At 42.2% G+C, this 17,195-nt stretch overlaps 1 protein-coding gene across 2 annotated transcripts; it reads right to left on the reverse strand.

Moving 5' to 3' along the window:
* Positions 1–568: 568 nt before the first annotated feature.
* afap1l1b (actin filament associated protein 1-like 1b) lies at positions 569–16,827 on the reverse strand. 2 transcript variants are annotated; one of them, XM_034606009.1, is made up of 19 exons: positions 16,614–16,827; positions 9,788–9,916; positions 8,391–8,471; positions 7,626–7,702; positions 7,413–7,539; positions 7,223–7,312; positions 6,918–7,129; positions 6,467–6,646; positions 6,281–6,373; positions 5,804–5,906; positions 4,436–4,591; positions 3,992–4,206; positions 3,702–3,847; positions 3,526–3,607; positions 2,814–2,925; positions 2,516–2,683; positions 2,240–2,406; positions 1,512–1,637; positions 569–1,421 (listed from the first exon to the last, which is right to left on the reverse strand). In XM_034606009.1, exons 1-19 carry the CDS (start codon positions 16,633–16,635, stop codon positions 1,395–1,397), a joined length of 2,313 nt encoding a protein of 770 aa, XP_034461900.1. In that variant the 5' UTR covers positions 16,636–16,827; the 3' UTR covers positions 569–1,394. The 2 variants fall into 2 exon arrangements, with proteins under 2 accessions (XP_034461900.1, XP_034461901.1); XM_034606010.1 differs by having other exon boundaries at positions 7,413–7,530; positions 16,614–16,815.
* Positions 16,828–17,195: the final 368 nt, after the last annotated feature.

Consider the following 17,195-nt stretch of genomic DNA (forward strand, 5'->3'; position numbering starts at 1 on the left):
TTACATCATCCAAATGACAAGAAACACAAGTTAATACTCATCGTATGCAGGGACCATTGTTTCAAGAACAGGTGGATTGGAAATTGAGTCCCATTGAAAATGCGTTTACTCCTGTGTTTTATCTCTTTGCCAATGTATCATTATGCATATGTGAAATCTATAGTATTTATCTCCTTTTTTACATTATTATTTATAATCCAACGAAGTATGAGAATGTATTTACACTATACAAAGCCAGTGTGCAATGCATGATTTGAAAAAATAAATAATTCCCTGTTAAAACTACTTTCTTAGGCATTTTGTTTCAACTGTACCAAGTGCTAGAATTAATTTCGCCACTAGAGGGGGACAAAGGTTCAGAATTGTGACCAGAAGGTCAGGGGTTCGATCTCCGGCTTCTCCTGTCTGTATGTTGTGTGCATGATACTGAACTGCGTGATAGGAAAAACACAGCATATAGAAGTACTGGATGATTTTGTGTGTGCGACTGGGTGAAAGTAGCATGTACTGCTCGACGAACAAACACAAACACAGACCATTCACCAATCAAACAGCACAGTAGACGAAGTTGTTTGATAAAGTTACCATTTACTCCAACATGTGTGTTTGTTCATATCTCTGTGACGAGCAGGGAAAGCAGACACTTGGTCACGATTCTGCTGAGATGAAAACGGAGGCGGATTTCCAAAACATTTGTGTTAACACAGAATACAACAAGATAAAGTGCAAAAGGCAAATATGAAAAATATACACATATTGGTTAAAAAACCCAATAGTTTCACATTGTAATAATTAACATTTACTCACTGGTTTCAGGAACAGTGTCATACTCAATATAACTTCACAACATGTGAGACACTTCTCTCACTAATGATAATTTAAGGTAATTAAAGAATTTCTTTACTTTAGTTGTTCATTTTCCATGACACACATCATGTAAAAAGGAATAAAATCAGTGGATGTTTACAGGAAGTCTTGTCCGTGACTCTGAACCTCACAGCGTTGATGAACCACACTCTCCCTCTGCTGTTACGTCTATGAAACAATCACATCGTCACTCTCTGTGCAAATGTGTACACACATGCAAACTCACACAAACATAAACACTTCACGTTCTTTGTGATCCACACTAATACTGAACTGGTGCATCCGTCGAGTCACTCGTATTTACAGTGGTTGAGACGGCACCGCGCTGCCTGTACTTGCAAAGATTCCTGCACGTTTTTAGATAAGAGAAGGGAAGAATGTGTCAGTCTGTCCTCCCCTCGTTCTCTTCTTCCTCTTCCTCTCCAATGCCACTTGTTCTTCTCCTTCATCTGCTCTTTCCTTCCTTTACACATCCTCACGTTACGGCTCAGTTCTTTTTTCCCCCTGTCGATCCATTCATGTTCAGTCTAGGTCGTCTTCTTTGACTCCCACTCCTGGAAAACCACGACACAGCAAAAATTGAGGAACATGTTTCTCCATGTGCTCGTCACACACACATGCACACACACACACACACATTTTACCTTCTTCCTCTGCATGACATTCCCCTTGGAGGAGGCGTAAAGAGATGGAGGCCTTTTACGAAGCTCAGATGCTGAGTTCACTGGGACAGTCTCATTGTAAACCTTTTCAACTTTACTGCCCTGTGCCTGTACACACAAACACATACCCACGTAGCAACACACACACAAACACATACACACGTGGCAACACACACACAAACACATACACACGTAGCAACACACACACACACACAAACACAAAAGGTTTCATTAAGGTAAAGCAATTACAGCTGAAACTAAAATGGCACTCAGTAGAGCTCATGCATCCGCTAAGGCCCAACCACATTAAAATTCACGAGATCCAGATATCTATTTGGATCTGCACCAAGTTGCACACAATTAGGAATATCAGTTCCCTAAACATGTCTTTTTTTCATTAAGATCAATGAAATAGTCTGAGAAATCAATGAAAATGTTGAAAAACTCTCCTGGATTTGCTCCATGTTTCAGATCTGCACCAAAAATGATTGGGTTTTTCCCCGACTCATACTTCATCCTCCCGCCAAGTTTATTCATTCAAACGAACAACAAACACACGGACAGGGGTGAAATCATAACCTCCTTGGCGGAGGTAATGATGTGGAAATGAAATCCTGTGATCTCTCTGACACATTTCTGCCATGTAATTCATAAACTCCTCCAGATGTAGAAATTGTGTGAGAATTTCAGTCTGTGCTTCAGTTTCCTACCTTCACACTGAACTTGGTGTCAGTGGGCGGACCCAGTGCTCCTCTAGCCAATGATTTCTTCAGGTTTTCTTTGACTTCTGTCAGACGGAGCTCCAGCTCCACCCGCTCCTCCTCTTTCTGTTTACACAGCGTCTCCAGCACGGCTAACCGCTGCTCCAGAGCTTGACCTGCACATACACAAACACACTGATAGTTAGTACTGCTGTGAAGCTGAAGGCTTAACAGTACTTCTGTGTGTGTGTGTGTGTGTGTCTGTGTGTGTGATTTGTGTCTGACCTGTGCCACGCTTCATCTCCTCCTTCAACTCCTTCTTCTCCCTGCGGAGGGAAATCAGTGCATTTCTCAGCTCCTCTTTTTGCTTCTCCAGCTCCTCTTTCTGCGTCAGGTACCGCCTGGCGTCCTCCTCTGCTCGCGTCTTTCCATAGCGTCCATACTGATTTACATCTATCAGAAAACACACACAGAGTTTATATATATATATATATATATATAGAGAGAGAGAGAGAGAGCCAGATAGACGATGATGAATGTAACTTCATTTAACCATTCTAATAAATTGGGACATGACACCTACTGGAGACGTGTCTCTTGATGGCGGCCTGCTGTTCAGTCTTTTCAGAGTCTCTGCTGGAGAAGGAGGCGTGGCGTCTCACCTGGCCAGCCCTGCTGCTCTCAACATCTCTGTCCTACAGGATATGGACAATTCAATTACATATTTATTATTTACAAATTATACATTTATTATTTTTTTCAACACAACCGGCACAGCAAGTTCATTTTATAAAAAATTGTTATTCCAGGGATTTAATTGTTTTGTTTCCTCCAATATCTGATGAAGCTCAACAAAGCATGCAACTAAATAGTTGAGTTGTTAAATATTTAGACTATAAATCCTGCTCTGTGGTTGTGCGCCTCTGCTAACCAATGCAGTTTCAGTCTACATACAGTTTTCTCCAGACTCATATGATGTCACTGTGACCTTTGACAACTGAAATGTAATCAATTAATTTGTGAATTTAAGTGAATGTTTGCACCAAATTTAAAAGGATTCTCTTGAGGCGTTCTTAAAATGTGCTCACAAGGCAAAAGAGCTCTGTGTGGTAACAATGAACTTGATCTTTCACCTCCAAACTCTAATCCAAGGTCCAAGTGAATGTTTGTGCCAGATGTAATGAAATTCTCTATGGACATAGAAAAGAGAGGAAGAAGAAAGAATAGAGAGGCCCTATGAAACCTAAACCATCCCCGTGTTTGGAAGTCGTGAGTTTCACATGATGTTTCCTCACCTCAACACTTTCATAGACCTCATCATAAGTTCTGGAGTCTGTCGAGGTGCTGCTGGAGGAAGTAGCAGTGGTAGTGGCCCACCTGACAGGAGGAACAGGCAGATGTAGTTCAGGATAAAATAACAAGAGACAGAAGACTACAAGCAGAAACACACACACTCGAGGAGGTGACTCACATGAAGGAGTTTCTGGCAGCGTGCCGTATGTCGGTGAGCGTGTCCACGTCGATGTAGTCGTAGTGCAGCTCTTCAGGGAGAGTGGAGCTGCCGGTCTCTGCAAACAACACACCGAGCCAGCGGCCAAGGTCCTCCGAGCAGCTGGCCTGACGGACACACACATAAACCTCTGACAGTTCAGCTACATGGTTTCCAGAAAATAAGGGGGTGTTAACTTTATCTTGCCTTCATTAAATTCTCTCTAGCAGTTTAAACTGTTGGAGATCTTTATTGTTACGACAACACTTTACCTCTAGAACTGCCAGTTCATTGCTTCCCTGCAGGATGCGGAAGGAGAAGGGGTGTTTGGGGCCGGGGCCGCCTGGCACCACCTCTGCCCCTTTGAGCGGCACCACGGTGACTGGGGGCCGCTGCTCCCCAGGTTCCTTCTGCAGGTACAGGCTTCCTTCTCGCACCACACACCAGCGCTCCTTCCATGAGCCACTAAGAGACACACTCAGGTAACCTGACGAGAGAGAGGAGGAATATAAAAGTGATGAAAAGAGAAAAAGTTGGTTAAATGTCTTACTATATACTAACCATGACACAAGGATTAATTTCACAGCATGATATATATCCGTTATATGGTAATAAGTTTGTGTCTTTCCTCAACATTTTGAAATGTAGATCAGACTCCCTCACTTCTTAACATTAACGTAAAACTTCTAATAATCAACTGATTGATGTGTTCTCACCACAGCGCGGGTTGTCATGGTGACCAGCAGAGGAGGCGACCTCTCCCGGTAGAGGAGGTTTCCGTTTGGAGAAAGTGATGATGCGATTGATTTTCTTCCCTGCTGCTCGGCTCATCGACCCCGTCAGCTCAGAGAAGGCTCCGCGCTTCCCTCGGTCTGAAATCAAACGCACCTCGGTCAGATTTCTGCCGTAGCTGACATAGAGCAGGGGAGCGCTTCATATACATCAGCTGTGAGGAGAGGCTTACTGTACATGGTGTGCAACCAATAAAGAGTGATAATGCTGGGTCATCACTGAAGTGTATAATAATAATAATTTCAACATTTTCTGATTTTAAAAACACAATAAAAATATAATGAAAACTGGAGGAAAATAAGAGGTTATCACAGAGGAACATTCTTGTCAAAATAAAGCTGACTCTTTACTTTTGGGATTCAAAAATAATACATTCTATTTTATTTCATAGATATCTTTTATTTATTTAGCCAAACCCTAAAGTGTGCTTGCGTGCTCGCGCTGAATGCACCAGGTGCTGCGGCGCTCGGCCCGGCGTACTTCCTATGATGTCAGAGGGGGACAATCGCAGGAAGAGGATGGGAAGGATGTCATATCTGCTCTGAGCCTCATTTCCTGTCTCTCCCTCTCTCTCATGTCTCTTTAGGTTCAGAGCCCCTCGGTCTGTAAACAGTTTGTATCGCGACTGAAACAATACGAGTGTGTGTGTGAGCCGAACTCTGACCCAGCAACATGGATCCACTGCTTTATCCTTCCTGATTTTGTGGCCAGATAAACAAAAATAGTGTTTGATCGCACTCTTGAAAGGGTGCGTGTGTGTTTGTATATATACACGTCTTTCTATGTTTGTGTTGACTAATTTTAGTTCAAAAGCTTAGAAGTGAGGACACTTCTGTTTTTTGAAGAAATTTCTAGCATCAGTGACGGTCAACTAAATGACTTTTTAAACACATTTTTCGTGGTTAAATATATATATTCTATGTTTTAATGTAACAAATGATGTGTCCAAGAAAGGAAAATTAAATTGATAATCTGTTTTAATTGTTGCATGCTAAAATGTGTCCAAAAGAAATAATGAAAATGACAGTTTTATGATAATATCCCTGTATTTTATGTATAAAAAGTACAAAACATATTTTACTATCTTTTAGTATCTTTTTATATATTTATTATTTTTAATGACTGATATTAAACTTGGTGGGGAGGGTTTGTATCAATGCATTTATTGTTTTATTGTTCAATTTAATGAGTTTTATTATTGGCTTTATATGTTGAGTAAAGTTAGTTAATTAAGAAAGAGAAAATAATTAAGACCCAATCAATCACTGGTTATTGATTGAAGTTAAACCTACTTAGTGAGTCGGTTGTGTCCCGTCCTGGCACATGTGCAATGGACTGAGTGTCCACTGTTGGTCCGCTGTCTGAGTCTGATGCTGGCCGATCGGACTGCAGCACCTGGAGAAGGAAAAGAAAACAGCGTCTTTACTACTGACCAGTTATAATAATATATAACTATTCTCCCAACATGGGGCTGTAACGGCCGTGTCACAGTGCACCCAGCTGGTTGGCTCTGCAGCTGCCAGCAAAGCAACCACAATAATGTCACCACATTCACTGCTCGTAAACTAGAAGCCAACGGAACAGTTTTGTCATGCGTGGGATGAAAAAAAAATGATGTCAGCAGTGTCTAAATTTACATGGATTTGGAAATACACTTTGAGAAATGAAGACTTAGACATTAAAGTAAACTAAAGGTGACAGATTGTTTAAGGGTCAAATCCTATGACATACACGGGCAAAGACAGTAGTGTAGACTAACACTCACACACCTTGTCAAGCTCCAGCTTCCTCTGTATAATGGGAGAAGTGGAAACATCTGGTCCTTCGGTGTTGCTACATTGGCTGCCAACTTCTTGCACCACCTGGACACAGAAAAGGAAAACCTTCACTTCCATACACAATCCTGCGTTCTCCTCTCAGCCACAATCCCCCTCAGGTACAGTGAACACAGGTACCTTGAGCCACCGCTGGGCCTGCTCCTTACTCTGCACAGCCAGGACCAGAGCCTCGCCTCCAGGCAACGAGAAGCGCAGCTCGTGTCTCTTTTTCTTGCCCTCCTTCGGGACGTAGATGACGTTGCACAGATTCAGCGGGAGCTCTGTGTGGGGAGTGCTCTCTTTGATGCTCTTATAACACTGTAAACGAGAGAAGGTGATACAGAGGTATAGTAAAGTATATATAAAGTATGTAGGGGTACTAGTGAGCAATATTGTTTTGAGGTTGCAAACCTATCTGAGACATCTGTTTACCTGAAACTAAATGAAAGGTGCGCCATGATAACCTCGATGGAGCATTTCTAATAATTGCACTTAATGTAAAAGCAGATATCCAACAGTACAGACTAACAATAGCTTTCATTATGTTTGAAAACTAAATCAACTAAAATCAAAAAACGAATCTATTTACCTGTAGTTTATTGTCTCGCACGACGACAAGCTGTTTAGTCCATTGGCCGAAGCGCTTCTTCCGTAGCAGGAAGGCGCAGATGCGGCAGTCTCTAATTGGTCCGTCTGGGCTCTCCTCGGCCGTCCATCTCTGAGGCCGGTCCCGCCCCTTTGCCTCATCGTCCTCTTCCTCGTAAGACTCATAGGAACTGCTCAGAGCGTCTGAGTCATTGTCTGAACAACAAAAATAATGCGTGATACATTCACAAAACATCCACAGACAGTTTTGTGTATTCCACGTGTGCTTCACCATCAGGGTGGACTCACAGGAGTTTTTGGGAGGACCGTTGATCAAGGTGATGGGGTAGTTATCGTCCGCATCTTCATAATAAGCATCCTCCACTGAGTCCCTGGAAGCTGCAGGAGAAAAGAGTAAGATTTGAGAAAGAGAAACTTCTAATAATTCAATTGTGTTTTTTTGAGTATGTGCATGTGAGTGTGTGAGCACAGCACTGACGGTTCATATTGGTGGTGAAGTACTGAGGGGTGGATCCAGGATCCAGGGGAACAGCTTCCTCATAGTAGTCATCAGGAAGTGGGGTGGTGGGCACAGGAGGGGGCGTGTCGGTGGGTGTCTGAGGAACCTAGGAATGAAGGTTAAACCATCATTTTTAGTGAGGAGGTAAATGAAGGCAGGTGGACAGTCAGGTAGATGCTGTCAGTGACTCACAGATTTATTGGGATCAGTCTTCTCCACTTCCTCTTTCTGCTCCACTGGAGACACACTGAGCATGTGCAAATCACAGTCTGGTGGAACGACAAAGGATTTGTGTTATCAGACGTGTAAATATAATAAAAACTGTATTTTTCTTTCAGGCAGGAATTATTATTGTTCATTATTATAAAAAATAGGTCCTGTATGGGGTTTTTGTTTTTCTTGATTTTCTTTTTGGTTTACCAAGAGTAGCTTTGACACATTTCAGGATTCACATCTAAAAACAAAAACTGAATTATCGAACAAATTGTACAACCGAAGTAGCGTAAATGTGGTTGAAAATGAAGCTGATAAAAGTTTCCTAGGCTTGACTGAATGAGCAGGTCCCTTTTGCAGTTTGATGCTTCCCACCTACAAAAATATGTATTGTACCTTAATGTAGAGCTTTTTATTCCACCATAGGCCTCATTCTTTCACAATGTCAGTGGAGATAAGTGCACATCACAGAAAATATTTAATTTCTATTCCATCTTAATCTCCTGACAGATTAAAAATGGACAGATTAAATACTAGACTGGATGGTGCCGACATAACCTAGAGCCACGCCTATAGCATGGTTATCAGTGAAACATATCTTATATATCCATCTCATAACAGATGTTTATTGTGTCAATATCTAGATCTTGGTTATGATGATTGTAAATACTGTATACTAATAAACATCATCTCCACATAACACGACACTGAACTGGCTTGCGAGCACTTTGGGGGTCGACTCACCAAAATCCTCAAACAGAGACTCCACAAAGCTTGTGCCGTTGCCATAGAGACAGCTGTTCATGTAGACATCTGATCCATTGACTGTGGAAGGGATAAATTAAAGGTTAGTTATAGATAGAATTACCAAACAGGAAGAAAGTGACTGCTCATTAATTGTCAGTACTGATGTATCTGCATTTTTAAGCCAACAGATTGTAAGGAAACCAACACCAGACAATAAGGGAGTGCAGATTGTAAATCTGTGCACCAGATGAAATACGACAAAGGAAGTCGTAACGTACGTTTGAATGTTTTCCAAAACTCCCAGACTTTCTGGAAGTGTTGAGAGAAATCAGTCGCTGAGGTTTTTATCTGTATTAACGTGGATTATACTATTGCATTGTGTAAAATGGGCTGAGCAGCCTGAAGTCCATTTCGACATTTGCTGTGAGCCATCAGGATGTTTTGCTTTTCTCCTTTCTTTGACCTCCTCTCATTATCCTCTTAAAACTTTACATTTCATTATCCTCTTACATAAATCCCTTTATCCTCTGTGACATCCTGTGTTCTCTCGGATAAACCAGGACCTACTGTAAAGACCTCAGGAAGATTTGATGTCATGGAGACTGCATGTACTTTTGTTGCATGTCCCTAACTATAATTACTTTGTGGTGTGTGATGCAGTGTTGTGCAGCAGCCGTCTGGTCAGCTAAGTACAGGAAGGTTGCTCCACTGCAAAAAGATATGAACCAAGTAAAAAAAAGGAAATAATCTGTATTTTAGTGACTCAAGCGTAAATAGCTTTAACGGAACTGCTGCAAGAGTCAAACTGAATAGATGTGAAGCGGGATGCAGCTGAAAAACTGTAAAGATGATCAGTTAAATTCCCCCAGATGAATGAAAGTCCATTAGTATTTTGTATTTCCCAGTATTGATAAGATGAGTTATTCTTATTTATGTTAAATTATGTTAAATACGGATGTTAGGAGATCCAAAGTCAGAGTCAGGTGAATAAAAATAAAATGCTATATGTCTTCCCCGATCTCTCAATACTGTCCTATCAATTAAAGTGAATGTCCAAAAAACGACTGTAAAAAAGTCAGTAATTTAATGTTTTGGGTCTGATGAAATTACATTAAAGGAGGTTTTGTTTTTGTCTGCATTTGTTTGTTTGTTTTCAGGATTGCACAAAAACTACTGGACGGATTCCCGCAAAACTTGTTGGAAGGATGCGGTTTGGAATAATTCATGGATCTTGATGAAAAAAACTCAGGCATGTTTGGGAGACTGATATTTATGAGATTGTGTATTTTGGTGTGGTTTCATGAGGAGGCTGTTGAGAATTAACGGAGGCTACGACAACTGTAGAAACACAAATTCAAAATAAAGTAACAATATGAATCCTAACACTGTGGTACCAGAAAGCTGCAGTGAGTCCAGGGTGTTGCGTATGGAGGCCATCTTGTCAGCAGTGGCAGGACTGACCGTCTCGTGGTCCAACATCTTCAGCAGAGAACCCAGCTCATTCACGAGTCGCTCCACCACCACTGGGTAAAAAAATAAGACAAATAGATAATTTACCATTTGTTCCCGCAGAACGACAATGAAACACCCGGTCATCATAGGAACGTGCACAGTGAAGACTCGTAAACATGCTTAAAATGCCTATGCTATTACACAGACTGCATACAAAACGGCATCAATTGAACACGTGCATGTGAGACCAAAACTGGCAGCTTGAGTCAGTTTGGGCGTCCGGCTGTCGCAACAGCTGAGAGGAAAGAGATGTTCAACATGTTAACATATCGGTCTACTCAACGTGTCCGCCTCAGAGTCAGCCTTTTAGTGGATCGTGTTTTCTGTCCTTTTGTTCCTGCATCACCGCAAATCAAATCCTACCCTCACTTTGGACATTTCAAGATTTCTTTGAGAAATAATGGTTTCCATGTCCGATGCTGACATCCTGTGAGTCTGCGTGTGTCAAAGTGTGTGTGTTTTGTTGACCTTGACATTGTTCCAAATGCCCTGACACACTCTTCTCGCACATCCTGCCTGCTCAGAGATGACAAAGTCAGGACGGGGGGAAGCAGAGAAAAGAGAGAAAAGAGGGTGAGGAGGTGGAGGAGGAGGAGGAGAGGGGAGCACGCTTCCTTCTCTAAAGGAAGTGGAGCCAAAGTAAAGAAGGAAATCTGTAGGAAATCTTCTAGTAGAGATATAAGGATATGGTAACAAAACTGCCTATAGCACAGGGTGGGTTCATTCTATTGTTCAGCTCATTCATAAGAGAAGTTTGAGAGACATTAGAGTCTTCTACAGACAAGTAGTTATAAACAAGCTTTTCTCTAATAATTACCTTAAATACTGAATATAGGCCATCACCATCTGTAAAGTGCAGTTTTATTGAGGCCATTGAAAATATTCAATGACCCTAAAATGATTTCATTTCAGTTTGAGTTCAATTTAGTTTCGGTGGAAAATTCTATCATCCCATGATGCCTTACAAAGCCTCTTTGAGTGGCTGTTTCCACTCAAAGAGGCTTTGTGCTCATCATTTCAGGCATTAAAATTCAAAAGACAAAAAAACTGAAGTTGATTGGAAGTTCAAGGACACGGCTGGAACCTACAAATCATCACAAAGTTGAGCTTTTCCAATGAGTAATGCATTTCCCTTCTTTAATAATCCTGAATAAATTAAAAAAGCTTTTCATCTCACACATTAGTTTGGGTCCTGGTAACTTTATTTGTAGGTAGATTTGGTTTTCAGTCAAAGAAAGACATACGTCTTAAAGACAGGACAGGATGAAATGTAATAATACATGACAATAAAACATTATAAATACTGCAATACAATAAGAGTGAAATAAAAAAAAAAGTGCTCCAGACCACTAAAAAAACCACTGGACCTGACACCAACACTAGATTAACAAAAAACATACTTGTTGATCTGTGTGAATAACAACTAACATGGCACAGCTGCGGTAGACGCATTGTCTTTAATTTAAATTTTTGTTGTATACTGATAAAAAAAGCGTACCATACCTAGTTAGATTTTGATACAATACAAAAGGTTTATAATAACAACGTTGCAAGAATATGACTGAATGAATACATTATAATTGAATATATTATAATATATTACAATTTCTGACAAAGAACTGGTTACAAGGGCTAAGTTCAAAAACTAAAAAGCACCAAACACAGTCTCGCTTTCTTTCACACAGAAAGAAGCCCTCACTCTAAGCGTCTTCCGCCGCCCTGCCTGCCCGACAATACTTCATTGTCTCGACCGAGGCCAAAATTAGACGACCACAATGGTCCTGCAAGACCAGAGCAAACAACACAATGTCAGAGACTCCAACAGAAAAACAAAACAGGAACCAACACACGTACGGCCTGCGAGGGGCGTGGTGCAACACAGCTGCAACGTCTCCATCCGTGGGTATTCAGGGTTAAAGGATATCTCCAGCAGCTGTGTGATGATGTGTGTGTGTGTCACTGTGATTCTGTGTGTGTGTGTGTGTGTGTGTGTTTGATAGCACACCACTTCTCGGCCAGCAGCAGCTGTGGTTTCCTGTCCTAGCTGTCGACAGAAGCTTCTCTCCACTTCTTCCCGATCATAACTCTCTCCCACATCCACCTCTGCTTTCCCTCTTCCTCCGTCTTTGACCTCTCTCGTTTTCCACCTTTCACCATCCTGCTGTTTCTCCCTTTGTGCCAACATCCTCTGTCATCTTATAAACTCCCCCCCCCGCACTATATCCTCAGTTTTTTCACAATCTCTTGAAAAGGCTCAAATCACAAGATCTGTTGTACTTCACTTCTCATTTCCCACAATGGAAACCAACAACAAAGACTCAGTTCTGTCAATCAGTGTAAACAAGGCCAGTAATGAGACGGTAGAGCTGGGCCTTTGGTCTATTTTCTGTTTCTTGAGGTTTAACTTTACACAGTCAAGGCCATCAACGTATTTGCCGTCTCTCTCTCTCCCTCTTTCATTCTCACTCTCTCTCATTCTCTCGGGGGACCATGAGGGTTCGGAGGCTGAGAATCAGCTGTTCTGGAGGCTTGTGGTCGGTCTCACCCACAGAGGGATCTTTGTAACCCCCATTCCACACAAACACACACACGCACAAACACATGCACAAACACACACACACACACACAGGGCACAAATTTTCTCTTTGAATGCTTTTTTTTTTCCAATGATGGACACAGACATTCCTTCACACACAGAAACTATGACTTTATGCTCACTTTTCCAACACTGCAGATGTACGTTCACAAGACTACTTCGGAAAGTGTGTGTGTGTGTGTGTGTGTGTGTGTGTGTGTGTGTGTGTGTGTGTGTGTGTGTGTGTGTTTGTGCTGTTACATACATTTGTGTGTGTTTTTGCCGGCAGACTTCCAGGAGAAGGTCAGTCATGAGACCTGAGCCATGCGACTCTCATTTGTACTGATTTATCGTGTTTGGTTGCAGCAAAACAACTGCTGCTCACTGCTGCCACCGCCGCCGCTGTTTATCTCAACACATGCTTATGGGCAGCTCAGGGTGACACCGAAAAAGACAGTCAACTCTTGCTCATCTGAGGCTGTCACTCCCACCCATTATATATCTCACCCGTAACTCACAAACATCCAAGGGTAACCTCCTCCTTGACTTGCCTCACCCATCCAGAAGAACCCTCCCAGTAATGATCTTTCCCAGGACTGTGTGACTGCATTGAAGTCATATACTTGTTGTTTCCATGAATTCTGTTCATCCATCAGAGGAACATACAAGATTCCCTTTCACACAAAAACAAGCTTTTCATGCCTTTTTTTCAAATTGAGATGATTCCAAGATCTCCAAAGTGTTTAAACTAGTATTTTGCACTCCAGCAGGCATCGTCTTCCTGCCTCCCCCACACTCCCAGAGGCTGACGTCCCTCCAGATCCCACATTCTCCCCTCCACTCCTCTCGCTCTCTCCCGCCCTCGTTCTCCCTGTCTGATCTTTTCCTTTTAACTCCTTTTCCCCTAGTCTGCTTCTCTCCATCCCCTCTCCAGACACCCATTCTCTTCAGACAGAAGGTCAGAGGTCAAGTCTTGGCGGCCCCAGCAGCTCCCTCTAAGACAAAAGCCTGCTTCAAGAGATGCACCATCCCCTGATTCATATTTTTCGTGACAACAGTAGATGGTGTCAGTGGTCGCCATCAGTCAGACAATTTAAAAAGTCCCTTCCATGCTAAGCAGGCTGGCAAGGGCTTTAAAAAGAAACAGCTGAGGGGAAAAAGTTCTCTTCTTCACATTCTTTCTATATCTTCTCACTTTCCTCCGATAGTAAATAGTGAAGAGACAGAGGAAACAGAAGCCTCCATTAAACGAGAGACACTGTCATATTTCCGTTAAGAAATCCCCTCATTATGCTGCCTCGACTTGTTTTACACTGAACCAAAAAAAAGCCTGTGTGTGATTTTAGGTAGCACGCCACCATTCAGGAATCAGAGGTAGACATCACGTCTACACTTTCTCCCACTATCCAGAAATGAAGCCAAAATATCCTGCATACCAACGGCGCCATCTTGCACTGATTATGGCATTTGGAGTCTGAGTAGCGATCAGGGGATGTTATGGGACAATACACCTGCTCTCAGCTGCTCTTCATGATGTTTCCTATGGGTGTTTTTTCCTGTCTTTCAATTTGAGAGCAGGACCTATTGATTTCACATTCAGATTTTGTAATGCTTTCAATCTAAACCATGCACTCACAATCAAACAGCCCCTGCTTGCGCTTTGATTTGCTCTGCTGGTGCTCAAACTGTTGCTTGCACTCAGATATTTTGTTGCTTAGACAGATTTACTGCGCTCCAGCTTCAGTTCTTCTCCTTACGCTCGCGCTGCTCAGATTTCTCCTGTGCTCTCAGATTTTTTCACCTGCGCTTCGATTCTTTTGTCCCCGACCAATAAAATTTCAGGTGCGTTGTTGACAGATGAATTTGTCCCGTTGCCCAGTTGGAGAACCACAGACACAGCGCCTCTGTCACTGACACATGCCCTGCACAAAAACATAATTATTCTATTCCAGAGTGATATAGTTGGGACGATGATAATAAAACCTTATGGACAAAACAACAGGCACTGCTTTTTCCTGTTTTGTACAAAACTGTTATCACCACATCAGCTTTGTTTCCACATACGGCAGAGCCACAGGCGTGGCATGCACAGACCTGCTGCTTCGGATATTTCTGCACCAGAAAGTTCCACTGCAGAACAACTCAATCTGACTTCTAGGAAACGATTATATGTGTAAAATGGGCCTATTACTTAAAATCAAATAAAAAAACGTGATAATAAATAAACTTTGTGACTGACAGAGAAAGGAAAAAGGGGGGAGTCACTGGTAGAGGAGAAGGAAAAGGGAAGAGGAAATGTGAGGGAACCATGATCGAGGTCAAAGCTTGTCCCAGTTGTCAAACACAGAGGACTTATGTGTCTGTGTGCAGACGTATGAATTCACTTAATTAAATCACCCAACAGTAGAATTATCAATTGTATGAACCGCATGCAGCTATAGTATAAGGAATTAAAATTTCACTGAAGACTGAATGAAAACTGTGTTTTCTCACAGACGTCCATTATCAGTTACTCCTTTTCTTCTACACAACACAGCTGCACAGTGTCTGACCATAAAACACTTGAGTTAAACTCTAGGAGCTCCTTGTGTTTCCTTTTGTCAATGCATCCTGGGACACTTGAATAAAACAGCCCTTGTTAATGGTATTACTAACATCTGTGATTTTGTGATGATATGGCAGTCCACCCACTGTGCAGCCGCTTAGTAGTAAGCACTTAAAATACTACAAGTATTATTATTTTCAACATCATGACATTATGATTATCATCACATAGCTGCCCTCGGAGTGGAGTTATACTCAGGATTTGATAAGACATTGATTTTAAGTGAACTTTGTTACTTCAGCCAAGGAGAAAAGGTTTTTACCCCCCTGTCCTTTTGTTGGTTTGTTTGTCTGCAGGATCACACACGTTTTGAGTTCCCAGGAAATTTGGTGGAGGGATGGGACAAATTTCTGGGCGGATCCAGATATGGAGTAATCCAGGAATATATATATAGATAGATATATCTATCTATCTATATATATATGCAATGTAATGCAATTTGATTGAATTTAAGAAAACTGCTGGGCCTTGGACTCTACTAACCTCAGTTTTCTTCTGTAATTGTTTGTTTGTTAAGGTAGCACAATTACGCAGAAACGACTCAACCGATTACCATGATATTTTGTGGAGGGGTGCGGCATTACCCCAGGGAGAAGACATTAAATTCTGGTAGGGATCCAGATCAGGGGGTGGATCCAGTATTTATTTTTTTCAACTTTCTTTAACATTGCATTTTTCAACACTGAAAAATCTGAGTAATTCATGGATCTCGATGGGGGAAAAAACTGTCATGTTTAAGGGACTAATGTTTATGAGTGTGTGCATCCAAATACAACCATGTGGTTTCATAAGGGGACAATAGGACCTTTTAGGCAGCTGCTATTCTAGATTCTGATATTTCTTAGCACAAATACCTGCGGGCAAAGTGATGTCCTGCTGTAACCTCCTGCCATTGTTTACCTCAACATGATCCCTTGTGATGCACAGTGGCAGTTTTAAGCCTCTGCTTGGTGTCACCTGGTGTCACATAACGCAGCTTCCTGTTCGCAGTGAGTGGCCTGAGGGCGACGGATGAAACAGAGCGTCCATTCACCAGCTGCTGCTGCTACAGCTTTCTCTCCTCCTGCAGCAGCAGCTTCTCCTCCTCCTCCTGCAGCTTCTCCTCCTGCACCTCCACTTCCAACACACCACTTTCCCTTGGTTGGCATCCGGTTGCATCACCACCTGAACGAGGACACCTCCCCCTCGCAGCCAATCACAGCGCACCGTCCCGTGTAGTAGGTGCGTGACGTCACCGCGCCCGTTACCTCCAAACAAACCTGACTTGTTCCAAAAACGTGGAGTCGCATAAACCCGGTGATGACGCTTTAAGTTGACTGAGAATTCAAATAAAACACACTTACTTCTGTGTCTGTTTGGTTTTTTAACCGTCACACGCTCTCGTTTCTCACTGAGTTTCAGGTGTGAAGTGTATTAACGGACGTATTGTTGTGTTTCTCCTGTTTATTCGAGAAGCGGAAGTGCTGCTTCTCCTCAAACTTATTCCACAGACGAACGTATATGATGAGACGCAGCGGCTGCTACTCACCGCTCTGGGGTTTGGGCTCCATGTCCGATGCTCGACCGCGGCTCCACCAGCGAGTTTCCACTAACGCTCCTTCGGTGGTTTCATTTAAAAAAGTTGTGAACGTGTGAGGAGGAACCACCACGGACGCAGCGGGGCTCCGTCAGACTCTCTGCGGGGAAACGGGTCCGAGTGGCCGCTTCAGTTTAGGAGTTGGACTCGGCTACCGCCCGGTTCTTCGTCCAGGGGAGGAGCCGCTGGGTCCTAGTGCTCGTCCAAGTTTCATCCAAGCATACCAGTCCATCTGAGGAGCGATGATCTAACGTGTTTATTTGTGTTGTTGTATTTACACACAGTTAATATAATTATATATTATAGACTGAAAAAAGAAAATGGTTAGACCAACTCTAAAAAACAACTTGGTAACACACACAAGTGTATATATACAAAATAAACTTGAATTGGTTGGGAATATTTCCATTTCATGTTACTTTGTTTCCTGTCCACTACAAACACTGGGGAATATTATATGTTTTATTCCACTAAACTTATTTGACATTGATGAATAATAATATGAATACAAACTATTTATCTATTACAAATTAA

Source organism: Hippoglossus hippoglossus, chromosome 14, assembly GCF_009819705.1.
Source record: "Hippoglossus hippoglossus isolate fHipHip1 chromosome 14, fHipHip1.pri, whole genome shotgun sequence".
Lineage (NCBI taxonomy): Eukaryota > Metazoa > Chordata > Actinopteri > Pleuronectiformes > Pleuronectidae > Hippoglossus > Hippoglossus hippoglossus.

What these genes read in the sequence shown, in the direction of transcription:
- afap1l1b (XM_034606009.1), bottom strand. Translation starts at nt 16,635, where the DNA reads ATGGAGCCCAAACCCCAGAGCG. An exon ending in CGGTCCTCCCAAAAACTCCT is followed by an intron (nt 7,130 to 7,222) that starts GTGAGTCCACCC and finishes TTTGTTGTTCAG; the next exon opens with ACAATGACTCAGACGCTCTG. An exon ending in GGAGATGAAGCGTGGCACAG is followed by an intron (nt 2,407 to 2,515) that starts GTCAGACACAAA and finishes GTGTATGTGCAG; the next exon opens with GTCAAGCTCTGGAGCAGCGG.